The sequence below is a fragment of the Pygocentrus nattereri genome, chromosome 14 (assembly GCF_015220715.1).
Source record: "Pygocentrus nattereri isolate fPygNat1 chromosome 14, fPygNat1.pri, whole genome shotgun sequence".
Classification (NCBI taxonomy): Eukaryota; Metazoa; Chordata; class Actinopteri; order Characiformes; family Serrasalmidae; genus Pygocentrus; species Pygocentrus nattereri.
The window spans coordinates 10,250,365-10,276,364 of NC_051224.1; the positions used below are offsets into that span (position 1 = coordinate 10,250,365).

General features: G+C 40.4%; 1 protein-coding gene across 1 annotated transcript in view; it reads left to right on the forward strand.

Annotated features, from left to right (window-relative positions):
- The first annotated feature begins 1,814 nt into the window (after positions 1–1,814).
- Positions 1,815–26,000, forward strand: part of pitpnc1a (phosphatidylinositol transfer protein cytoplasmic 1a) — a 118,884-nt gene continuing 94,698 nt past the window's right edge. The window contains exon 1 of the mRNA XM_017685106.2: positions 1,815–2,537. Within this exon, the coding sequence (XP_017540595.1) occupies positions 2,490–2,537 (48 nt within the window). The 5' untranslated portion in view covers positions 1,815–2,489. The remainder of the gene's footprint in view (positions 2,538–26,000) is intronic.

The following is a 26,000-nucleotide window of genomic DNA, read 5'->3' on the forward strand; positions in this document are numbered from 1 at the left end:
AGAAAGTAAGACATTCATAAAGTTCTCCTATAACGTTACATTCTAGCTAAAGCTGGAAAGCTGAATGATATATTTGAGTCAAATTAGATCTTTCACTTGCCGTTCCTTCCTCAGTGGAAAAGAGAGAGAGCAATTATTTGATGGCAACAAAAATGATAACCTAATCAGAGAGGAATTTTGTCTATTTTGAATAATAAGCCAGGTGTTTGCTTAGTTTTCCATATTTAAAAAGGACAGGAGCGTTGCCTGGCCTGGGTTTCTGGGGCTACTAGAGCCCTGAATATTTATTAATCAGCCCCAAACTGTAGAATGTTACACAGGGGCACATTCACCACTCCATAGATTCTGAGAGAGAAAGAGAGAGAGAGTGAGATTGCATGTGCAAATAAACGGCAAATGTACAACACTGTAAAATTATAATTATTTTAACATAGAATTGTAGGCCTAAGTAAATTAACTCATCTTTTAAAGTAAAATTAAATTAAAATAATTTGGATGAGACTCCACCCCAAGCCTCATGTTTACATACATGGTTTTAGGCAAAAAGAGTTTTACTGAATGACTATGTTGCTTTGAAAGTATATAGTCACTTCTGATAAAATGTTTATCTTTCAGCCGGACATTAGTTAGGAATGTGCAGCAGAGCTGATTGACATAGAGAGAGGAAATGCGCAGAAGACTGTAATAATGGCATTATTGGGGGAACGTCTTTGTTCTGACACTTTTTTTCATTTTCTGTTAGTGTTTTCACGTTTCTCCTCTTCTTCCGAAACATTCTGTCAGCATTTAGGAACTGAGGAGACCAATTGCTGTAGTTTTCAAAAGAGGAACATTTCATTATTGCTTGATAAAGGATTTCAGCTGAACAATCATTCAGGGTCTTCTTTGTCATTTTTTTCATTTCATAAGTCGGCAAATGTTTTCAATAGGTGACAGGTATGGACTGCAGGCAGGCCAGTTTACCTCCTTGACTCTTTTGCTATGGAGCCATGCTGTTGCAATACTTACAGAATGTAAATTCACATTGTCTTGTCACCTGGATGGCAGCATAATACTGCTCCAAAACCTGTATATACCATTCAACATTAATGGTGCCTTTGCAGATGTGCAAGTTACCCATGCTATGTGCCATAATGCAACCCCACACCAAATGCTGTCTTTTGAACTGTGTGCTGATAAGAAGCCAGATGGTCCTTCTTCTCTTTAGGACGGAGGATGCGGCGTCAATGGTTTCCAAAAAGAATTTCAAGTGTTGATTCATCAGACTAAAGGACACTTTTCCACTTTGACTCAGTCCATCTTAAATGAGCTTGGGCCCAGAGAAGGTGGCGGCATTTCTGAACCATGTTTATATATGGTTACTTCTTTGCATGGTAGAGTTTTAACCTACTTTTGCGGATGCAGTGGGAAGTTGTGTTCACAGACAATAGAAGTGTTCCTGGGCGCATGCAGTGATTTCCACTAGTGAATCACATCAGTTTTTAATGTGGTGCTGTCTGAGGGCCCAAAGATTGAGGGCCTTGTCTTTGGCATACATAGATTTGTCCGGATTCTCTGCATCTTTTTATTGACATTATGTACCATAGATGATGAAATCCCCAAGTTCTTTGCTTTTTTATGCTGAGTCATGTTTTTTGCCCATCTTTCACAGAGTGGTGAACCCCTCCCCATCGTTACTTCTGAAAGTAAACCCCCCCCCCCAAATCAGTCAGGGTTCCCTTTAAAATAGGTATGGTATGGGTGTGGCATAGAAGGAAACATACAGCACTCTGCAGTGCAGGGACTGTCCAGAGAAGAACTGAGAGTAAGTGACCGCTGCAGTGGAGAACACACGGTTTGGCGCCGCCTAGCGTTTGCTGGAGAAAGTGCACTTCTAGCTTATGCAGCGTGGAGCAGCACGCTGTCCTCCCATCCGCACGCCGAGCATCCCGCCTCACTTCCGAGGAGGACGGAGTGCTTTGTCAGCCCGACTCGTTGGAGGACAACGGAAGAAAAGCGCTTTCTGAGGGGAAACCGATGTCCCCGAGAGCTGCTATGCGCCGTTTGCAGTGAAGTGTTGCTGAACGCTCGCTGTATCCGGAGCGGGACAGGTAGCTAGTCTAGTCATGAAAGGTGTGCGAAGTGCAGGGTAAGACCCATCTGCTCTGACCGAGTTTGAAAGACTACAAAAACTGTTTTTCCATCAACCAAATCCAGTCTTCTGCTTCGGGTGTGACAGCACAAAGCTAAAAAAGCTTCGTGTCCGAACCTTGACGTTACTTCTTCTTTTCCTCTTCATGCTAAGCAACAAAACAAAACGTGAACGTGTTTCCAAGGAAGCGACTCGACCTTAAGCAGCAGCAGCAGCAGCAGCAGCAGCCACCGCAGCCGCGTCGTCAGGAGTCCAGAAATTTCTGGTTTTATCTCTTTCGACCACTAAATGTTCGACCTATTATAGATAACCATTACTCATTTTATTCACCAAGTGCAGAAACACGCAGCGGAGGACCATGTTGTTGAAGGAATACAGGATATGTATGCCGCTCACGGTGGAAGAGGTAAGCTAACGATAACTTGAGCATAACAATCATCTGTTCTGCGTGTAAACTGTTGTAGCAGCTTCGTATCTGTAACGTAAAGCTTACTTTTCGGTCCTATACTGTGTAATAACTTGGATAAAAGGGAGGATGGTAGCAGTTGGAGTGAAGGGAATGTGGTGCTGTCCTGTGTTTGCCTTTGCTCGCTGTGCATTAGGGTAATGGAATGGAAGACTCGGCGTGATTATGGGCTTTAAAGCTGCTGCATCCACATCTGTGCTGAGGCTCATCACTTGGTCGCAGCAGGGGCTCATATGGAGTCATGAGTGAGCTCACAACTGGGAAATGCCTCTATTTCAGCCTTAACTTTGTTTTTGCTTGGAATAAAGCCGTTCAGCAGGACTGAAATCCACTTGGTGGTGCTGTTGGAACTTCATGCTGAAACTGAGAGGTCATGATTTAATGGTCCATTCACTGTGGCTGGAAGTTGCTGGGCCGTCCAGTCCAGTTTGACATGCTGTGATGAAATGGATAAAGTGGCTCTGGCAAAAACTCAAGCTTTGCCTGCAGGGCTTTAGTCTCACTTTTAATGATGTCCCTCCCGTTCCTTCCTTGCAGCTTATGTGAATATGTCGAATATGTGGCTGTTGGAGTCTTGTGTGTTCTAGTGTGTAAGTGTCCTTTCCAAACATATTGGAAAATGACCGGTTTGGTCATTTGTAAACACGTATTCTGTACTCTGTTGGGTGTATGTGATACTTTTGATTGGAAGCAGATTAGAGGGAGAGTGTAATTCAGTATTACGGCCATAATTTGCCCTTTGTTGACAAGGACGATGATGCTTAGTGCTGTTATTATTATTTGTTATTAAGATTTTAACCTTTACACAACTAAGCAGCCCTTGATATTTTTAAAGCTAGGTATTGAGGTATTCATCAATTTTCAGCACCAGTGGTCACTTGCATGAAACATCTCGGCCCGGTTTCCCGGACAGGGATTAAGCCTAGTTATGGACTGTATTTTCCTTATGAAGGAAAGTATTCATTCAAAATCCTGTGTAATCCAAGACTAGGCCTAATCAGTCAGGTGCTTAATCATGCAGAGCTGAAGTTTACATTTTGTAACTGTCAGAAAGTGCTAAAGCTTAAACGTATACTAATTCTTTTCACTTAAACATTTACCTGAAGAGATCCTAAGCAGGTCAGGTCAGAGCAAGGAAAACATAAGGCTAAAGTTCACACTGTTTTATGCAAGTGACCACTTGTGTCTGTCTGAAAATTAAAACACATCTCCACTATACAATTCCAGTGTTCACTTTGCTCTGGCAGTTAGTCAGTATAGAAACTCACAGTTCTGGACTTTTTTCTAGATCGGGCCCTTGAAGAGCCACCGTTCCTGTTCGGGCACAAAATAAGTGCCTTCAAACACTGCAAGCACCATAATTGACAGGGTATAATCTCATATTAAACTAATAAACCATCTGTAATAGAGGCAGGAAAAATGTGAACTAAAAGAAGTATTAAAGATTAACCCTTTAGTCATTGCTTATTATCAGCTCTTCTTTGGAAATGAGTTCAGAGGAGGAAATGAGTGTTGAACAGATTTTATTCATAATCTGCCGATGAGTTGCTTGGAAGTGGTGATTGAGCATCAGTATAGGGGGCCGTAAGAAACAACTCAGATTTTCACTCGAGCCCCCTGAGGCCACACAACTCCGACTCTGACAGAAAACGCATTCTAAATTTACTGGGTGAAATTCACAGCTGGCTTTTGCCTTTCTTTCCTGTATCTACAGAGTATCTACAACAGTTAAATCAACATATGGCAAATTATACAATCAAATTCACACTAAACTTTATAATTCAGGAATGCAAAAAGTAAAGCTCAAAATTTGCTTTAGCCTTTTAGTTTATTTTAGTTAAAGAGGAAAATTAAGAATGCACTTTTTTTATTGCGATAAATAATTTCAGTTGTTTCTTACATGCGTATATGTACAATATTGTGCAAAAGTCAGAGACCACACTTCATTTATTTTATTCACAGTCAAAACAGCCATTAAGTACAAATAATATTTTTTTTATTTTCAGATATTTCTGAGTTTAGTTAAAAGGAGAGGGAAAGCCAATGACATTTGTGAAAAAAAAAAAAACAGGCTTTCCAAAACTGAAGTTCATTTATTGAAAGATCATTGAGAGAAAACGGCACTCCTAACAACCTGATCAGTCTGAAAGGATGTGTAGCGGTCAAGAAAAGTAAGAAACAAAGACAAAAAAAGAAGAAAAAAAGACAAAAAAGAAGAAAATGTGCAAATCAAGTCAACGAAGCTGCTGGTGTTTTCAGAATGATGGCCTGTCCACCCCAGAGACGTCAACATCAATGAATGTGTTTGGCGTGATTTGGAGTGTGAGAAGTAACAAATCCAACCAATTTCTAAGACTGAATTTTCGAGGTGGGCAAAAATATCCTGCAGATTTCTTTGAAAAACGGAACGCAAGTTGCCTGAAAAGAAAGGAAGCTGTAATACAGTCAAAGTGTAGACACACTTCCGGTGTTCTGCTTACTTTCCAATGCTGAAAAAATGTACTTAATGGCTGTTGTGACTGGAAATAAGAAAAATAATATCACTCTGAAAATGGCACATCTCCTTGGATCCTACCCAGTGATCTAATATGTAATCCTTGTGCATCCTCTGATGGTAGTTTAGGAATAAATCTGTTGTCCATGGAAAAGGTGGCAGGTTGTAAATCACGTTCATAGATCTGGTGTAGTTAGGACAGATTAACGGACCCCTCAGTGCATCCCTGGAAAAATCCAATTATACCTGAATCTCAGCTGCAGGAACACCTCCACGCTGAGGGCGGTCATTCATGAATACAAATGTGTATTTGCTCATATCTTAACAGCATGAAAAATCACAACCAATAACCTAATTAAGCTCATTACAAACATCCTCCTGTACACATGGAATAATAATTTCATTAGTTAATTGGCTAATATCCCATTCAGAAATGCATCTATAGCACAATAAAGCATAAAATAATAGTCTTTATTAAAGAATAAGGCTTTAAAACTGATCTGCATGTAGTCTAATGGATTATATCCAGTGGATGCCAAATGATTATGCTCATGATTATTATTATTATTTTTTTTTTTACTAATGTGCAATCTGTTTATGCTCATAATCCACCACACAAACTTACCACTAATAATGTGTTGATTGCTGTTTCTACATATAGAAAAAGGTTTGAGAACATTGAGAACAAATTTCACCAAAGTTTCCATTTCTCGATATTCTCAACATTCTTAGAAAGTTTTTTAAAGCTGTCTGAAGGTTGTATTTCTGTGCTTTCAGCCTACATAAAAATCAGTTCCCAGAAGTGAAAGGACAGCCCAGTATTTGCCCAGTGCAAATCGAATCAAAAAAGCGGCTTGTATTCTCAGAACAATGGCCTGTCCACCCCAGAGTCCTTAACATCATTGAATGTGTGAAGATTCAGCTATAATTGGAAACGACTGCCCAGTAGGATGATGAAAAATATTTCTTAGTTTGTTTGTGAAGTATACAATATTTTATTATTTTCAGAAAGCTTTCTGAATGTTGCAGGTGTTCTCTGAAAGATTCTGCAGAGAACATTCTCCTGATGCTGTGAGAACCTCCACTGAAGATTCATAGAACATTGTGCCATACTTTTTTCCCCCCCTACAGAACATGGAAAAAAATGATGGTTTTATTGTTCAACAGTAAAGATAAAGATTTTGATTTAATATGTGACATCACCATGGCCACAAACAAAAGCCTATGCAAAAGAAGAGGTTATTGATATCATAGAATTGATAATAAATAATGTGACAGTTATTAAAGCGGAAAAGGAGACATATCTTGTTTAATCTCTATAGAAAAGCATTGCCAGTATGACGGGACATTCTGTAGCAGCGTAAGGTCGGTATGTCTGATCTCACACATCTGCGGGGGGGTGGGGTTGAAAGAAATCCAATCCAAAGCAATCTACATTTGGGATAAGTGAGTTTGTGATCCAGAAGTCATTCAATATCAGTAGCTGGCAACTCTAATGCTCCTGTAGCTGAATGCAACCAAGTCTGGTTCCAACATGTAGTCTAAAGTTTACCCAGAAGAGTGGAGGCTGTTACTGCAGCAAAAGAGTGGAGAAACTCCCTGTTCATACCCTTGATTTCAGAAGACAGGCGGATTGGTGCTGGGTCAGCAGTGATGCGGGCTCTTTACTGGTCTTTTGTGGTAAAGAAAGAGCTGAGCCACAAGGCAAGGCTCTCGATTTACCGGTCGATCTACGTTCCCACCCTCACCTATGGTCATGAGCTTTGGGTAATGACCGAAAGAACGAGATCGCGAATACAAGCGGCCAAAAAAAGTTTCCTCCGTAGGGTGTCTGGACTCTCCCTTAGAGATTGGGTGAGAAGTTCAGTCATCCGGGAGGGACTCGGAGTAGAGCCGCTGCTTCTCCACGTCGAGCTGAGGTGGTTTGGGCATCTGGTTAGGATGCCTCCTGGACGCTTCCCTCGGGAGGTGTCACAGGCAAGTCCACTCGGGAGGAGACCCCGGGGAAGACCCAGGACACGCTGGTGTGATTATATTGCCCAGCTGGCCTGGGAGCGCCTCGGAATCCCCCCCCAGAGAGCTAGTGAAAGTGGCTGGGGAAAGGGAGGTCTGGGCCTCATTGCTTAAGATGCTGCCCCCGCGACCCGAACCCCGGAAAAGCGGAAGAAAAAGCGGATGGATGGATGGATGGATGGATGGATGGATGAGCTGGTGTCTGCAAACATTTGCACATACAGTGTTCTTTTGAAGGGTTAGTGCTAGAGTGGGGTGATATGGCAAAAATGTAATAATCATGATACTTCAAAAGAAGTTTTCATGATACACAATATGCCCAAAAATAGTGCCATGTTAAAAAAAAAAATACCATAACTACTCAAAAATGCAGTTGGGAGGTGTTCACTTCTGATGACATTCACAGATGACACATTGTTATGCAATTTATCTCGATAGTGAAAAATATTGTCATATTGCTCAGCCCTAGTTAGTGCTTAGAAAAAAACGTCTTAGGGTAGTCAGGACAGTGAAAAGGAAGGCATGTTCTGACATGCATGAGCAGACTTGGAGAGGATATGGCATTGTTCATGAGCTTTGATGAAGTCTTTTTGTTGATTGAAATGCGTATCAGTTTCCTTCAAGCTGAATTCTGAATACGAAACGAAATATGTCAACACATAAAATCTGCCTAAACTGAGGTTATTTGTATCACTTGTTGGTTTGATTTGACATTTGTCTGTTACCCTAGCATTAGCATGTTGACCTATTTTTTTAACCATTTCTGTTATCTTCTATTCCATGTGTCTCAGTTACTGAATATCTTTTTGCCATTTGAATTGGTGAATTTGATTCTACCCAAAGAAAGTTCAGCTATCCACTTAAAATATCATTGCTCTTTGCCTTGACCACATTCATGTTTTCTCTTTCAGATCTCAGAGCAAGTGAGGAAATTTTGATCGTGAGCAGAGACACTAGCCTAGCGACAGATCTCGTGCACCTCTTCTTATTAAATTGCCAAAAAATGAATGCCATTTTACAATTACAATAGCTTTGTTCTTTTACAAGCCATCTGTTGGGTGACACCACAGATGTACAGAATTTTGCAGCCTGCTGAAACACAGCATTGCGATTGAATAAAGTAATAATTTGAAGACAGTGTGTGTGAACCAATTGTTGATTTGGCTGTTAATCCTATTCTCATGTAACTGCTTGAAAGAAGTGATGCATTGTGTTTTCTTGATTTAAAACATCGTTTCTACATGAATGCAACATATTACATCAATGCAAATGTATTTTTCTTCATTTTCAGCACCAGTTGTGCTGTTGTAATATTCTATTTAGAAGTGAAACCACCTACAGATTTATTGATAATTATTGATATCAACCATAAAATCTATAAACAAAATTTAGCCCCCCCCCTTTTTAAATTTGTATGCAGTTGACTGTAATTTCTGAAATTTATAAATGACTCAAACTTCGAACCTGAGAGAATAGAAGTGGGTCTTTAGGCGTTTCGTAAAAGAAGATGTGGACTAGAAGTTCCAGAGATATCGAGAGAGAGAGAGACTGTTCCACGGTTTAGGTGCACACACAGAAAATGCAGCCTCCCCTTCGCTTCAGTTAAGTTCTAGGAACAAGAAGTCTTTTATTAAGTTAAGTGATACTTTTTTGATCCCACAACCGGGGAAATTCCAGCTCCGCATTTAACCCATCCGTGAAGTGAAACACCATATACACACTAGTGAACACACACACTAGGGGGCAGTGAGCACACACTTGCCCAGAGCGGTGGGCAGCCCTATCCACGGCGCCCGGGGAGCAGTTGGGGGTTAGGTGTCTTGCTCAAGGACACTTCAGTCATGGACTGTTGGCACTGGGAATCAAACCGGCAACCTTCCGGTCACAGGGCCAGATCCCTAACCTCCAGCCCACGACTGCCCCAGATTAGTACGTCTCAGTGACCTGAGACTTGAGTAGGGAGACTAACAATTAATATATTTATAAAATGGGTTGCATCACTGTGCCTTATAAGTAAGAACCACTACTTTAATATCAGACCTGACTGGCAACCAGAAGAGAGACTAGCACTGGGATGATGTGTTTCCTACATCTGGTTTTAATTAAGAGCTAAGCAGCTGCACTTTGAAAAATCTGAAATCTTGCCAAAGCTTCTTGAATAAGGCAAGTAAATAAGGCACTGCAGTAGTCCAAAAAGGTGAGACAAATGCATGAATAATTTTTTCCTATATTCTGAAAAGACAAAATCCTTCAGATCTTTGCAGTATTTTTGAACAGGACTGAATGGGATTTTTAATATGCACTGAAAATTGTACATGAGAATCAAAAATAATGAAAGAGGGTTTAAATGATCTCCATATAAGTTTTTATTGTCATTTTGCACTCTGTCTCAACCTTTCTGGAGATGTGGTTGTAGAAGACTGCCTATTTTCAGCTTCAGTTTTTGACTGGCTATGTCACATTTGCTTCTAGAATTTGCTGGTATTTCCTTTGTTAGTTTTATTGTTTCATGTGTTAGTGTTTCCTGTTTCACTGGCTGCCACACAACCCCAAAGCATAATAGTCTCACTTCAATGCTTAACAGTTAGCAAGGTGTTCTTAACATAAGATGTTGCTCCTTTTTTTTCTCCAAACATGCCTTTGGTGATTGTGGCCTTCAATTTTTAATTCATCAGTCTACAGCACTTGTTTCTAAAATACCTCTGGCTTGTTTGAGTGTTGTTTCACATACTTCAGTTGTTGACTCTTGTGATGTCACAGATAAGGTTTCCTTATCAGAGTTGCACGGTAGATCGGTGCACTTCTGTGTCAACTAAACCTTCCTGCTGGTACTTTGCTGTCATATGGGGGTTTTGCTTTGCCTTTCTGGCAGACATAAATTAAAGCAGTTCTGTCTCAGTTTTCTTTGTCCTCAGTTCCCCTTAACTGTCTTTTTTTTTTTTTTTTTGAAGACATTTTGAACAGTGCTTTGAAACATCTTTTGATAGCCTTCCCAGCTTTGTAGGCATCAGTTAGCTTCAATTTCAGATTTTCTGTTTAGAGGATCCCATGATAGTTGAATTCATTACACTATGAAATTGCCATCAGCTGACATTTCCCAGTGACAGTTCTTGCCCCTAACAAGTCAATTAAGAACCTTATTGAGTCAGTAAGGCTCTGAGATTATACAGGAATTGTCCAAAGTTTTGCATATGCCAGTTACTATTTAATAAATGTAAGGTAACTGCGACCATTTTTATAAAAAAAAAAAATTTAAATCAGCAGTGGTGCCAGAACTTCTGCAAACTTTTTAGACTGTGTGAAAAGGCTTTGGTGCTTCCTCTGGCACACAGCTATCCTATATATGTTTAGTGTTAGAGTGTTAACTGAAAATGTAATACATCCCTTTTCAGCACTACAGAAGCATCTCATGTCGAAACAATCACTTTAATCTTCTAAAATGTGGCTGTTTAGCATCACTCACGTAGCATATTGAGCTTTAGTGTGATTAAACGCTGTATAAATGAAGCCCTTGTCTTGCAAGTACTTCTGTAAGTGTGTTTTTGTGTGGTTAATTAGCCCGGGCCTGCTTTATTTAGCGCTATGTAAATAGAATAAACTAAACCTAATATTATTGTGTCACTCAGATGTTTAATGCATCCTGAGCCTGAAATCCCATCAGAGCGAGGTATAATGGAGTCATTATAAAACAATTACCATGTTTGTAGTGTGTGTTTGTGTATTGTGCTTGAGTGTGCAGTGTGTGAGTGTCAGGGACGGGTCTAATGCACGGTAGCCAGAAGAAGCCATTTGTAAGCTTCATGCAGGCTTGACCTGCCTGGCAACCCATCAGCACTGCAGTGATGGAAATGGCTAACAGACACTATACTCTAAACAGTACTGCAGTTTATGGAGGTCGTACATGTGTGTCACAAGATAAGAGGGGATCTTATCTTGAGAGGGATCTGATGTGCAATAGCAATTACTGTGTTCATAGGAGCTGTCGACTTATTTTGTTAATCTATTGATTATTGACAAAGAACAATGGGCCTCATTCACCAACATTTTTCTTAAATTTGTTTTTGAGGAAGGTCCTAAAAAGTCCTGGTTCTTAAACCACAGAATCGTTCACACCTTTGTGCTCTTGAGTATGTGTAGATTCTGTTCTTACCTAAGAACAAATCCCAAATAAGAAAATGGTGAATCTTGCCATTACTAGTGATTTCAAATGGGAGTAGTTGCACTATTGTGTATCCTTGGTTGGATTTGAGTTGGGTGGGACTAAATTGGAAGAAGCTGATGTCAAGTGATCCCTCAAGCCAGATAGAATTAGGGCAGCTCCTTATCACAGTCCCTCTCCACATAAACCAAAGACTGGGTGTACCCGAGTACCTGTGAGCGAACTAACTAGTATTTTTAGAAGCACTGTGGTAAAATTACTGTAATGCACAGCTTTGCTAATAAAGTGTATTGCCTTTAAAAATCAGAGAGCATTAACACCATCAGTCACTGTAGTCCAAGTTTGCACAACTCCGGTCCTGGGGAGTCAGTGTCCAGCACAGTTTGGAGGTTTCCCTGCTCAAAAACACACACTTAACCTGGCAATTAACATATAACTGTAATCAGGGGTATTCTTCTGACGGAGAAGCGGCTTAGAAAATGGATGGATGGATGGATGGATGTAATCAGGGGTGTTGTAACAGGTAAGTCAGCAAACTGTGCTGGACACCGGCCCTCTAGGACTGAATTTAATATTTAATATCCTTGTATCATTGAGTTTGCCAGCCTATTTAATGACTATACTCATTAAAAGTATGAAACTGTCTCTAGGGCAGTACTGCTGTAGTCACTAGGCTGGTACCCTCTCAGTACCTTTAGTCATTTGAAATGATATTTTCTAAGTTGTATTGAATCCACACACCCCATCTCAGTTCCAGGCTTTTTATTTTATTGTTCTTTTTCGAAACATTGGTGATGAAAAGGTACAAATATGTACTTTTTCCCAGGGAAAACCTTATTTGAAGTACGAGATTGGACTTTAAAACCACTGTTGTACCTTTTTGAGGGTACGTTTACATTGTTTGCCCCTTGATGAACGAAAGATATACCTGTAAATTACATTTATTCCTTCATTTAAATCACTCATACTTCACTGCAATTTAGTTTGTGTATATTTCTTTAGGGAAAAAAATAAAGTGCATCAGAATATCTGAGCTTTTCATTTTTGTTACACTGCAGACAACACTCAGTATGAAGGCGGATTGCACAGATGTGACACAGGAGTGCAATACAGACAGTAAACCAAATTTTATTATTTTTTTTGGATGTTAATATTTGCAAATGACTTGGAAATGTAATCTAAGCTAAAAAGCGCATGCTTAATTTCATATTATTGTGATTGATAAATGTTTGCATTGCAAAATGAATGTAGTTGAAATGCCACCTTTTAGATCAGTGCTTTATGATGCATTGATGCTTTACACCCCTTCTAGCTTGCTTTTTTTTAAGTGAGCCATTAGAAGTAGCACAGTGTGCAGCCTCTCAGGTGAAGTGAGTTCAAAACATAGCTAATGCCAGCAACCTTGTATGTGGTACATGGGATTATGCTGGAGAGCTTCGCCAAGGACCTTTAGTAACTCTAGCTGTCATTTGTGTTGTGTAACTCTGCACATCAGATGGCTTTTCTGTGGATTTCACTGTCAAGGTTAGGCTTCGTTTCAGCATAGTACAAAGTACAATTTATAAACTGCTGTACCTAACCCTTGGTTCTAGAGCTCTTCGTCCACAGAGCTTAATTTAGCATCTTGGAGTCTAGTGTGTTTCTGTGATTACTGTATGTCACAACAGCATGTCTATTTTTATTTTTTTTTTATAACTTATAGGTTTGTACTTTTTAGCTGTTCTTTAAATTTGTCTCACAGTCATCCCTTTATATACAACATTGTAGGAGCCTTTGGTTCTTTAAAGCACATACAACAGTGTTTAAATGTTCTACATCTGCTGTAAGTGGATGTTTACTCCTCTTAGGTTTAACAGCATTAGTCTGTGATTTAGCCTGACCAGAGAGCTCCCAGTAAGCTTTATTGAGTCACATTGTGCATTTATTAAGACAGATGGGAATCATCCATTACAGCGAAGACCATTTTGTGGCATTTCTACTTGTCTAGTCTCTACAGCAGATGCCTGAATCTATAAGACAGCAATATCTGTTTCGAGCTGCTGAACCTTTTAACTAGTGACATTGTCTAACATCATTTTATATAGTTTTTTTATATGATATATTATATATAATTTTAGGCAGATGCTAGTAGTTTTAGTTAAACACTGACAGATCACTGCCTGACTTCTCTGATCATGTGGCATCTGTGAATTATGACTGCACATTTTTTTTTTGTGCTAATCAAGTTTTTTAATGATAAACACATTGTTAAGGGCTGCGATAAACAGACTGTATATTACATCGATTACATTGGTGGGAAAGTATTGGCAAGGACCATGTCTATTATTGCAGCCGTTGTGTGCTTTCATGAGCTAGGCTTTAACCTCTGATATGCATTGTGTAGAATAAGTGACTTAACCACTCTGCTATACAGCCAAGGAGTTAAAGGAGTTTTAAGGAGTTAAATATACTTGTGTAGAAAAAAGATAAAGACCTATTGCACACCCGGACACCAAGAACTTTATTGAACATCACATTTTATGGCCATACTTTATTGCAGCTTTATTGTATACCGTCAAATATGATTTTCAGATTCAACTCAATAATAATGCTATTTCTCAAACATTTCATAAATAAATAAACAGCAGAAACACAGTCTCGTTATGAATAAAATAAATATTGTGTTGCTGGAGATGGAGCTTCCTAGAAGTCTTGTTTTTTTTTTGTGTGTGTGTGTGTGTGTGTGCACTTGCTTTTCATTTTCACCAGTTCATCAGTTATATTTGTGATTTGTTATCCTCATGCGAAAAGTTCACATTTCTGCCTGTATTGAAACAACAGATAATGTTAGTTAAGCAGTCTCTGGTTGGTCTAAAATTTTTTTTAAATGTGTTTTATTTTTTTTCTCACATTAGGAATATCTCTTCATTATAATGTAAAACAGTCTTTTATTTGGGCTAATTTTGCAAACTTATTATAAATATTAATGCTCATCAGTGTTTTGCAAATCCTAAAAAATCTGTTAAATCTTAAATTGGCTGATTTTATTGGCCAAAAATCAGACCCCCCTTGATGTGGCGAGTAAGTTGATTACAATCAGGCTCTATTTCCAGAATATGACACTGTGAAGGGTTTATTGAATTCTTTGAAACAGGCTTTGCACATGCAGTTTATGTGGCTTGATGAACTGTTAGATCTACCCTTCACTGCTTTTGCGGATAAGAAACACAGAAGAACCAAAGAATGTATGAAATCAAATGCCACTGACAGGAAAATTGAAGAACCTGAAGAAATCACACAACCTTAATATCTTTCTGATCCAAATCCTATTCTGAAAGAAAGGGTCACTAATGAAGGTCTCGGATGAAAAAAGCCTGGAAGATTGGTTCAACTTTACCTGAACTGGCCACCTGGCTTGAATATACTTTGCTCTTTTCTCCTGTTAATTACAGTCCCTTTTGTTAGGAGAGAGAAGCGGTTTATATCACTTTGTAGCCATGGATACACCGTGGCCTAATAATGCAGGCCTGGACAGCAGCAATTCCAGTAAGCCTTCCTTTGATTGTTACAGCAAGACGAGCACTTTATAAAGACTGTGTGTGATCTGACCAGGCAGATATGCTATGTAGCATTGGAGTCATTGAAGTAAGGGGCTAAATGATGTAAGCCACTCTCAGATTTAAAATCTCATTAAAATTTTTAAAACACTTATTATAATTACAGCAAAGACGTACATTAGAGCTACAAGCCAAATGTAACTAAACAGCCTTGAGGCTTACTACAATGATTTGATTTGATTCCATGTGTTTTGGTTAACCTCCCATTTTTGTGTTCTGCATTTCATTTTGAAATGCCGTTTGGAGACAACTACTGATTAATTTTATGTCTTACATATACAAGTGAAAACAAAAGATTTTTTTTTTTTAATTGGAGGCACGACTAATTATTTTTCATTACCTTCTCTAGTAACAGGAGTGTTTTAACCGACATACTCCAGGGATACAGTCTGTCCAGAGACTTTAAATCTTCCAGGCCCGTTTGTATCAGCTCTGTATAGTATTACAGTTTCTTCAGCCCTTCAAAATCTAAAAATGTATTTCAGGTTAGAAGCTTGTAAGCTAATTTTGTCCTAATTATGGTTTGATAGGTCTTTGCTGTGTGTTTAATAAAGTGTATGTTTACAGCCTATAAATGTATTTTTGTTAAAATAATAAAACAGGCATGTGGATTGGCTAAAGGCTTTTCATTTATAATGTTGTTCAGAATGTATACCAACGGGCACTTTTAACTACACTGAAACATTTACATTTTGCATCATTTAGTGGATGCTCTTATACAGAGCGACTTACAAAAGTGCTTTGTTGCCTACTCAGAGAAAGTATCTTTACTAATTACTCATAGGTTAGAGAAAAATCTACTCCTGAGCTTACATATAAGCCAGTGTTGATATCTAGAGAAAAAGAAACAGAATTAAACATAGTGCAACACAACACATTTCAATAAGTACTTAACTTAAGTTGAGTAGATTAACTTAAGTGCTGTAAAAAGAGAGTCTGCTGTTCAGACTCCCAGTGGGAGTTTGTTCCACCACCTGAGCGCCAAGGCTGAACAAAGTCTTGATGCTTGTCTTCCATGCGTCTTGAAGGATCAAGCTGAGCTGTACTGGAAACTCAAAGGGTTGGAGGTGCAGTTTGAGTTTTGACCATTGCCACCAAACTACTTGGTTTTGGAAACAGTATAGTTATCACAAGCTGCTTGAACCTTAGGTACTTACTCAATAACTCAGCCAGACTTCACTCTTAATATATCAGCTTTTATGGCAGCTTTTTTATGAAAGCATTCATTTCTGAAAATCAAAATAAAATAATCGTCAATAATAAGTAAGTGACACAAGCGGTATATACACACACACACACACACACACACACACACACACACACACACACACACACATACATACATACATACATACATACATGGATATTGTGGATAATGCGTCTGATTTTACACCTTCATCTGCCTAGCACAGTGCTGATTCCTTCGTACTTCGTGAATTATTTGACATTTCCATAGCCTTACAGCTTACACAAAGATAAGGGTTTAAGAGGAGAGCATCTGGTTTAGATAATTAATAGGTTTTAACCTCTTAAGCTTCTTTGTATGTTCAAATTGATCAAATCCTAAACAGGAGTGTACCAGTCATACATGTTATCTTACTTATTTGCTCTTGCAGTTTGTTACTCAGCTTATTACACAATCCAAATAAATGTGCATTGTCTTAATTCTGATTGGGTGGAAGGAGCGATTCTGGTCGTGCGCCCTGTATCCATAGGCTTATTATTTAGTAACTATGTGAAAAATAATGCAAAATGACTGAGCTATATGAGTGAGGGATGAACGTCTGGATCTTCCAACTGGTTAGGAAGTTGGCTAATGTAGGCAGGGTGTGAAGGTCTGGCCCATTTTGGACTAGAGAGCCACAGCGGAGATGGACAGTTTGTCTCTGTCACGCCCTGTCTCTAGAATGTTTCCATCAGCTGCAGTGTGTCCGGAAGCCCAGCTCATCTCTTTGCGTCTCCCGGCAAGAAGCATTTACCCTCAAACCTTCTTTGCAGCAAACATCCTGGCAGGCTGACAGGAAAACAAGGGTTGCAAATATAGGAGGGTCACATTTATGGATGTGTGAAGCCAAATATATCACAGCACAGCTTGAAGAGCAGCAGGAGCAGCTGGTCAGCCTCTCATAGCATAATGTTAATGGCACTTCAGCAACACCTAAACACAGTGTGCTGTTCATTTGAACTTTGTAGCCTTTCTTTCTTGCTTGTACTGTAAGTGCAGTGAGGTACAGCATGTGTTTCCAGTGCGGTCAGTTGTCATTTGATGCCCTTGTTAGAAATTCGACAAGAAGAGTCAGGAGACTGGCGCTTCAGCGTTGACTGGAGTTTATTTCCACAGATAGAGGATGGATAAAACGTGGTTGATCAACAGTCAATCAGCAGGATCAAGAGTTTAGTCCTATTCACGTGTATGCAGACGATCATGCATGGGCACAGCTTAGTCATCAGTGTGTCACCAGTGTAGTCTGGTCAGCAGTCCGTTCTAGTCTGGTCAGCAGTCCAGTCTGATGAAAACATGGTCTGACATGGTTAAAGTAGAGATACTGGGGTTTGGGGGAGGAAGGTGACAATCAAAAGGTTGGGGAAGAAGGGGAGGGGGGGAGGGGGTCTGGGGTCAGGGGAGATCCCAGGGGTAAGGCAAGGTTGTTCTCTCCTCAGGAGGAACAGTGCAAATAAAACACCAAAAGGCACACAACTCTAAGACACTATAGCTTAACACAATAAAAAGACAACATAGGTTACAGCAAATGTGAAAAGACCTATACTTTCTCTCACCCTCTATGTACAGATGTCAGTATAGAGTCTTACATTTTGGCAAAATTTGGGAAAATTAGAGCTAATGTCTGTCATTAGGCCAGGTTGAGATGGTTTGGACATGTGTTGAGGAGGAATAGTGGATATATTGGTCAAAGAATGTTGGAGATGGAGCTGCTGGGTAGAAGGAGAAGAGGTAGACCTCAGAGAAGGTTTATGGATGTAGTGAAGGTGGACATGGAGATGGTTGGTGTGAAAGTAGAGGAGGCAATGGTTAGGGCAAGATGGAGGCAGATGATCCACTGTGGCGACCCCTAAAGGGAGCAGCCGAAAGAAGAAGAAGAAGAAGAGGTAATGTCTGTCATCAGAAATTGTAGTTAGGCTGCAGTGATAGTCTAATTTTGATTTGACTTGATTTTTTTCTCCATCTCTATTGGCATTGACCTATCTAATGGCTAATGTTTCTTTACAGAAAATACATGAGATTGCTGAACTGTGAGTATGACACTGTTATTACAGAAACCAGAGATTGATGTACTGTACATTTTCCTGGTTCATACAGCAAATCCAGCTGCTCCTGACTCAATGCTAAAGACCTCAGATTGTAACCTCTCAGTGAAGAATAAAGATATGAAGCTGAAGTTTAAAGGCTTCCCTTCCAGAACACTGCACCCATCCTCCTGGGTCCTCAACGCCTCAATTTCTACTTGTAGCTTATTGAAACTAGTAAGGGGAAGGGCTGCATAGAATTGTTGACTAGTGCATCCATTAGGCCGTGCTGTGAGCAGCAGTTGACTAGTCAAAGAAAGTGCCAGAGTTTAATAATGAAATGCACGGAAGGAAATTAACAGTAGTGAACAACCAGGAGGAGACTCCAATGGTGTTTTCACACCTATCCTGAATGCTTGAGTCTACACCCAGGACCGATTCTGGGCTTGTTTGGGGAAGGGGCTCGTTACTTTCACATGTTTTACTTTCAAACTCAAAGCCCATAATACTTTATGTGGAAATGCTACATGAGCTGAAACCAATTCCACAGTATTTTAATAACCAAAATAGATAAGCTGTGTTCGCTGGAAATGTTGAAAAAAGGCCTGATAGCTCATTGTTATGGGAAAAAGACTTAGGTGGCAGATTAGCGCTCGTACCTTGATTTTGTGACTAATCAACCCAGAGACATGTCAGCACTGTCAGAACCAGGCTGTCTTAAAGTCAAGAGAGTCTTTCTTGGCTACAGGTGATGAGTCAGCCTGCACTTGGCTCCTGCTTAGGGTTCATTGTAGTCCCGTGCTGTTCCAAATAAGGACAGCTAATGAAGTGGCCCAATCAGGGAGTCAACTGAATGCCAAATGATTCTCATCAAATCAGAGCCGCATAGTCTGGGTAAGATTTTAACCTTGTGATTGCCTTTTTTCTTTTTTTGGCTTAATGTGATGCAAGAGTAGGCAGGCTCCTTCAAGGGGAACCCTGCTGTTGGCATCAGCATGCCCAGTAGGGGAGTCCCAGAGCTTTTGCTGAAGACTTAATTAAGTCTGGACTGATTAAGAGAGCACCTTTCTGCACTTAGAGGACTTCTCGGTGGACACTTGCGCTTGATAGACAGTCGAGGGATTTAACTTCTCACAGCTCTGGTCCTACAAAAAACACAGAAGTCAGCCACAGAGCAAACTCTGCTTAGTTCCTGTGAACTGGAGAAGAGCCATTATGTTGCTCTGTCACGTAGCCCAGCCTGTTTGTGTTCTGATGGCAGCGCATGATTCACTTCTTGGGTCACTTGAAAGATGATATGTTTTGTCATTCAGTCCTCAGTTTGAAAGGAATAAAGACTAGCCTGTAAAGTGTCTTTATCAACATGCCCTCACAGTTTGTCTGGGGAACCACCAGCTCCATCTTAAGAGCTGTTTCAGTAGCTCAAATGAAGTTTGTAAGATGACCCCTTGGAGGGGTGAGGGGTTAAGTCAGCATGAACGTTGACTTCAGCAGCAGAACATGCCCAGAGATCTATGCAATATGAAATAATTCCCTGGTGGGCACAGCCATTTATAAGCCAGATGATATATTTGATAACACTAAGACTTAAAGCTGTTGGTTTTTGTAAATGTTTTTTTTTTTTTTTTTGCTGCTGTTGTTAAAATTGAAAGAGGTAGTATTACAGAGTCAGGAGAAAAATGGCATCTGCTCTGCTGTGAGTCGCTCTGCATAGCCTGAAATAATAAATACATAAATTATAAAGTCAGAGGTGTGGGAATAGACCACATCATACGTCTCTACATAAGTGAAGGTGTGGCTTGATGTTTAGGTCTCAAGACATCTAGACATCTAAACACGTGCATCCTCAGAAGACACGTGCTTCACCAAGTTTTGCCGGAGTTCTGTTTAAATACACTTTCAGCGCACTCACGGTCATCGGATTCTTCCGCTCAGTGAAGGGATACAAAGCACAACCAATATTATAAAAAGTTCTTATACACATATGTGCAATTACACATTTCCACCAGAGAGGTCTCTAAGTCCCCAAGTCTTACACAGTTTAGCTTCAATATTTCAGAAGTTTAACTTTGCTACATTCATATTAACTTTTGCGTAGATAACTAGATCTGTTATATTTGACTGCTCATGACTTTCTAAACAGCAGGCTAAGGGCTACAAAGCAACAAAAAAGGAGAGAAATGCACCTTTGCTTCTAAACTTAAAGACTAACCCAGCTGAAGCAGTTTTTCACAAAGTGGATTTACGTTGTACTGTGGCTTCTTAAAAATGATTTGAATTGGAAAATTGTCAAAGCTGATTACCTCACTAAAAAGCAAGCCTAACTAAAGGCAAGTGCCCTCAGGTGTCAAAACTCTCTGTTCTGGCACTCGTGGTGGAATGAATTTCTAATGATCGTTTGCACAGCTGTCTTCAAACGCCGACTGAAGACAGATCTCTTTGTGAAACATTTAAATTAACACTTACTTATCACTCATTGAAATGTCTTGTATTGCACGCATACTTTGGCCCAATCCCATTTCTTATTTTTACCCTTACCCCTTGTTTTCGAGTGTATCTCTCCCCTTTGAAACTGAGTTAGAAGAGGTAGTGGTTGAAATCTTCCCCCTATGAAATGGGACAATCCTTCAAGAACCAGATACATCATCAGTTGTCATCAGCGACTTCTACATAAAGAGATGAGACAAGATTTTTCCGGCCATTTCCAATATGCCGAGCAGAGGAGGGGAAAGTTCAGCTCCTCACTGCTTAAATACATTCAGAGCATCATACGCCTTCAAAGAGGGGGGCAATTATTTATTATTGCCACCAAGAATTCTTCGGTGACATGAAGCTGAACTTAACTTTCTAATCGCCAGCTTCACGATCGATTTTTCGAATTTTCCTGTTCCACCTTAAATGGTGAGGCAACCTCAGGTAACAGAACATAACTTTTGCACCTTTTAAGGTGGAACAGGAAGTTTTGCTTGGTAGTGACCGAGACATCAGCGTATTACTAGCGATTTTTATGCGTGTTATGAAGGAAATGACCATAAAATGCTATTACAGTGGTTCTCAGCAGCTTTTAAATAGAGAAATGCTTACATTTATGCATCTCTTTGGCTGCTTGTGCCGCCATCTTGCCGACGATTCGCATAGCATTCTGGGAATTTTCTCATAACACTCTGTTTGTAGTGTGCCTCTGAAAAATCTCAGTTTGAAGGGCCTAATAGCCCTAATACTTCACCCTACCCCTCCATCTCAACAACAGTTGGGACAGCCCTACCCCTAGATGTGAATGCGCAAAATGGAGGGGTGTTAGGGGCAAGGGGTAAAATGGGATTGGGCCTATGTCTTGTCCCTGTATTGTGGATCAGCACTGGCTCTTGTTTCTGGCAGTCTTTCAGTTCAACGGTAGTTTGGACTGTTCTAGCTAGGATACCTTCTCCGAGTGTCCAACAAAGCTCTTTTGCAGGTCGCTCTGGATGAGATGTAAATATAATTGTTCTTCCATTGAAAAATCCATTCTTAGCTATGCTCACCTCCCCTTGCTCTGTAACATAGCTGCTAGGCACTATTGTGAAAGGTGAAATCAGCGAGCACATATTAAAAAACAGAATTCAAACAGAGGGTAAGTGGGAAAAGGTACTGGCTTAGTTTCAAAGAACTCTAAAGGCTGCTGGGCCCCCTCATTTCTTCCGGACTGTGTGGAGGGAACACTGAGCTCTCCCAATCAGTTAGACCATAAGAACAAGGTCAAGCCAGCCTTCATTATCACTGTTTTGTAAGCCAGGATGGACAGCACCTCCCTGCAGACAAAAGCAACAGATGTCCGAGTAGGCGAGATGCAGTTTGTGTTGAAAATACCATGCTGACTGTACCACCTGTGCAAGTCGTCTCTTCCAGGAGGCAACAGGACTGCTGAGCCAGGCCTCAGCCACCAGTCCTGGGCAAACCAAGCTTTGGTAGGGAGGGTTGAACAACTAAGCTCGAGCAGGAGTCCAGTATGACATGGGGCAGTGCTTGTGAATATGGAGGGCAGCAGTATCAGATTCTGTGTAGTCTATGTAATATGAAAGGTTATTCAAGGATCCCCTGGGAATTCAACTGATTTGTGTATACTCGCTTAAATGCGCAGTGACATGAGATTCAGCAGTAGGTAAATGTTGAATAGGAGCTCTGTCCATTTTATCAGGTCCACTTACCATATTGGTGCACTTTATAGTTCTACAGTTAAAGACTGTAGTCCATCTTTTGCTCTACTTAACTTGATAGCCCCCTTTTATGTGGTGAAGTGACATGGAGAGATGGGGGTGTCTTAGTGTGTTTTGCGCTTGTATGAGTGGTTTAGACACAGCAGTGCTGCTGGAGTTTTGAACCACTGTGTCCACTCACTGTCCGCTCTATTAAAACCACTTGCCTTGTAGGTTTATCAGCACAGTGTGTGTTACTCACCCTCTAGTCGCTCATCAGTGGTCACAGGATGCTGTTGGCTGTTGCTCAGTCCAGTAGTGACACTTAATGTTAATGGGCAGATATTTGGTTAAGTGGTTAGCAAACAAATCTCATTTTGCTGCATATATTATAGGGCTAAAGGCTTAATGTTTTAGATTATAACAGTGGTGTAAATAGAACAAAAAATAACAAACAGAGAAATTAAAAAAATCATTTTTTATTGTTATTATTCAAACTGGCCAAGGGAATTCCATAGGTTTTTGTGTTGCATGAGTAATTGAGACTGCTTCCTCTGAAGAACTAATGAACTACACCAGAGCTGGGTGCTGATGAAGGCTCCTCATCTTTTACAATGGGTATTTTCTTCTTAGTGGGTGGTGTGCCGACATATTTGTTTGCCAGAGAAATATATTTTCACGGTTTCTAGACCTAGCTACCATCAGCTAGAGTACTTAATGAAAAAGCTGCACAAGAGCTGACCTTGCTGTGTCTGAGAAGGCAGAGACATACTTAACATCATGTGCTTGGGAACCTGCTCATGTTAAGGTGTTTCAAAGCAATATACTTACTTGTTCTCAAATATGAGCACAACTGTCACATTTTACACGCCTACTAACACATAAAATGAGCATTTCATTGAACTCTTGTCCACTGGTGCGATTTGCATTAAAGAAGCTAACTTACATGAGTTGTTCTTGATGGCCGCTTTGATCTTTATTAACAGCAAAGATTTGGCCTTGAAATTGATCGGGCTGTTTGATTATAAAAGTAGAGGTCTGGCTCTGTGAGGATTTGGCCTCAGCTCACATCTGTTTGATGAGCCCTGTAATATTCCTCCATGACTGACTGTACAGAGCACCAATGCAAATCTTGAACAAAATGTTCTACCAAAACCCTGGAGATCATTCTGCCATCACTGTGGCAGCTTCTCATCATAGGTCGTGGAGCAATTCAACGCAAAGCTCATGCCAAAGTGACACAGAACAGCTCTCTCTGAGCAGTGTGTGCACAGCAGCAGTGGAGCTGCCTGGCCGGGTGTGACGTGGGGGTAATTGAAATCGATTCGTCAGCTGTTCAGAGAGGCGGCAGGGCTGGTGACAGCACACAGATGCTGCTACTTGAGAACTTTTCTTAGTGAAGTGCCCAACAAATGGTTACTCACCCACAGTCTGACCCATAGCTGCCCAACTTGTCCCTGTCTACAGGGGTAACTAGTGCACTGCTGCTGGTCTATCAGAAATGATGCATGGGGTGGGTAACCCAATGTATTATCGTATATAGCAGCCACACTGTAAAATGAAAGCCCCTGAGTTTTCTGCAGCGTTTTCAAACTAAGTAAACTAAAGTTGAAGCTACACAAAAAATCTAGCTTAATTGGCATCATGTTTTTGGCCTGAGAAGTCCCTTAGATGGCCGCAATAGGGAAAAAAATTGTGTTTTCAAATGTCTCTACCAAACCGGTTGATTTTTTTTTTTTTTTTTTTTTTTTTTTTTTTTTGGGGGGGGGGGGGGGGGGGGGGGGGGTTATTTATTTCTGAGTTAAGGGCATGAGATCCGACACATGCAAGTAGTTTTGCTCGAAATAATGTAGGCTAATGGTAGCTATGCCACATTTAAAGGTTCATCAAATTTTTTAGGGGTGTGCATGTGAACCCACTTTTCAGTTTGTCACTCTCATCACTACATAACTTACATAACACTGTTGTCGGAACAAAACCTTGTATCCCCAGAATGGTAAATTTAGAGGAGATGGAAAAGTAAACTTTACTTTCAGTGTAAGTCGATGGGCCCGCACTTCTTTCCAAGTTGTTTTGGGCTATTTCTTTCCATTAATCCTGAAATCTACAGACAATGTAAAGCGCAACAGGTATTTTCAGGTATTATGCCAAAAACTGACAAACGACAATGGAGAAAACAAAAATGGAGATTTTGCACCGACAACACTGATGTTAGTTCCCTGGCATTTGCCAAATAATTTTTATTAGTTCCTGAATAAGAACACTATCTATGCTTTGCCCACAAATGCGTTTTTTGCTTCAGCTATTTTTAGGTTGGACATGCTTTACTGAATGTTGGCAAAACTCCCATTCAGTCTTATCAATTTAGATTGGAGTTTACTTTCACTATATAACGCTGAGTTTGCAGTTTAAAGTGCTCAGTTTGGAAATTAATTTGCTGCTTTGCTGATGTTTGCTTGACTCCACAAAAAAAAACTTCACTCGATCTTACCTTACAGTGTGACCTTTTATATGCACACAAAATATATAGTATCTCACAAAAGTGAGTACACTCCTCACATTTCTGCAAATATTTTATTATATCTTTTCATGGGAGAACACTATAGAAATGAAACTTGGCTATAACTTAAAGTAGTCAGTGTACAGCTTGTATAACAGTGTAGATTTACTGTCCTCTGGAAAGAACTCAACACACAGCCATTAATGTCTAAATAGCTGGCAACACAAGTGAGTCCACATCACAGTGAACATGTCCAAATTGTGCTCAAAGTGTGAATATTTTGTGTGTCCACCATTATTCTCTAGCACTGCCTTATCCCCCTTGGGCATGGAATTCACCAGAGCTGCACAGGTTGCTACTGGAATCCTCTTCCACTCCTCCATGATGACATCATGGAGCTAGTGGATGTTGGACACCTTGCACTCCTTCCTCTTCTGCCTGAGGATGCCCCACAGGTGCTCAACTGGGTTTAGGTCTTGAGACTTACTTGGCCAGTTCATCACCTTTACCTACAGCAAAGGAGGTGTTATCTTGGCAAGAGACAGTAGTCTTGGTACTCCTCACCAGGGCTCCACCACACGTGCTGGGCACCATCTGAGCCAAATAAGTTTATCTTGGTCTCGTCAGAACACAGGACATGGTTCCAGTAATCCATATTCTTGGACTGCTTGTCTTCAGCAAACTGTTTCTGGGCTTTTTTGTGTGTCAGCTTCAGAAGAGGCTTCCTTCTGGAATGACCGCCGTGCAGACCAAGTTGATGCATTGTGCGGCATAAGGTCTGAGCACTGATGAGCAGGATGACCTCCCACTTCTTCAACCTCTGCAGCAATGCTGGCAGCACTCATGTGTCTGTGTTTTGAAGCTAACCTCTGGATATGATGCTGAACATGTGGACTCAACTTCTTTGGTCGACCCTGATGAGGCCTGTTCAGAGTGGAACCTGTAAAAACTGCTGTATGACCTTGGCCTCCATGCTATAGCTCATTTTCAAGGTGTTAGCAGTTTTTTTTATAGCCTCGGACATCTTTGTGGAGAGCGACATTTCTATTTCTCACATCCTCAGAGAGTTCTTTGCTATGAGGTGCCATATTGAATATCCAGTGGCCAGTATGAGTAAATTGTACTCAAAACACTAAATTTAGATATTAATTAGACATTAATGGCTGTGTTGAGTTCTTTCCAGAGGACAGTAAATCTGTACTGCAATACAGATGTACAAGCTG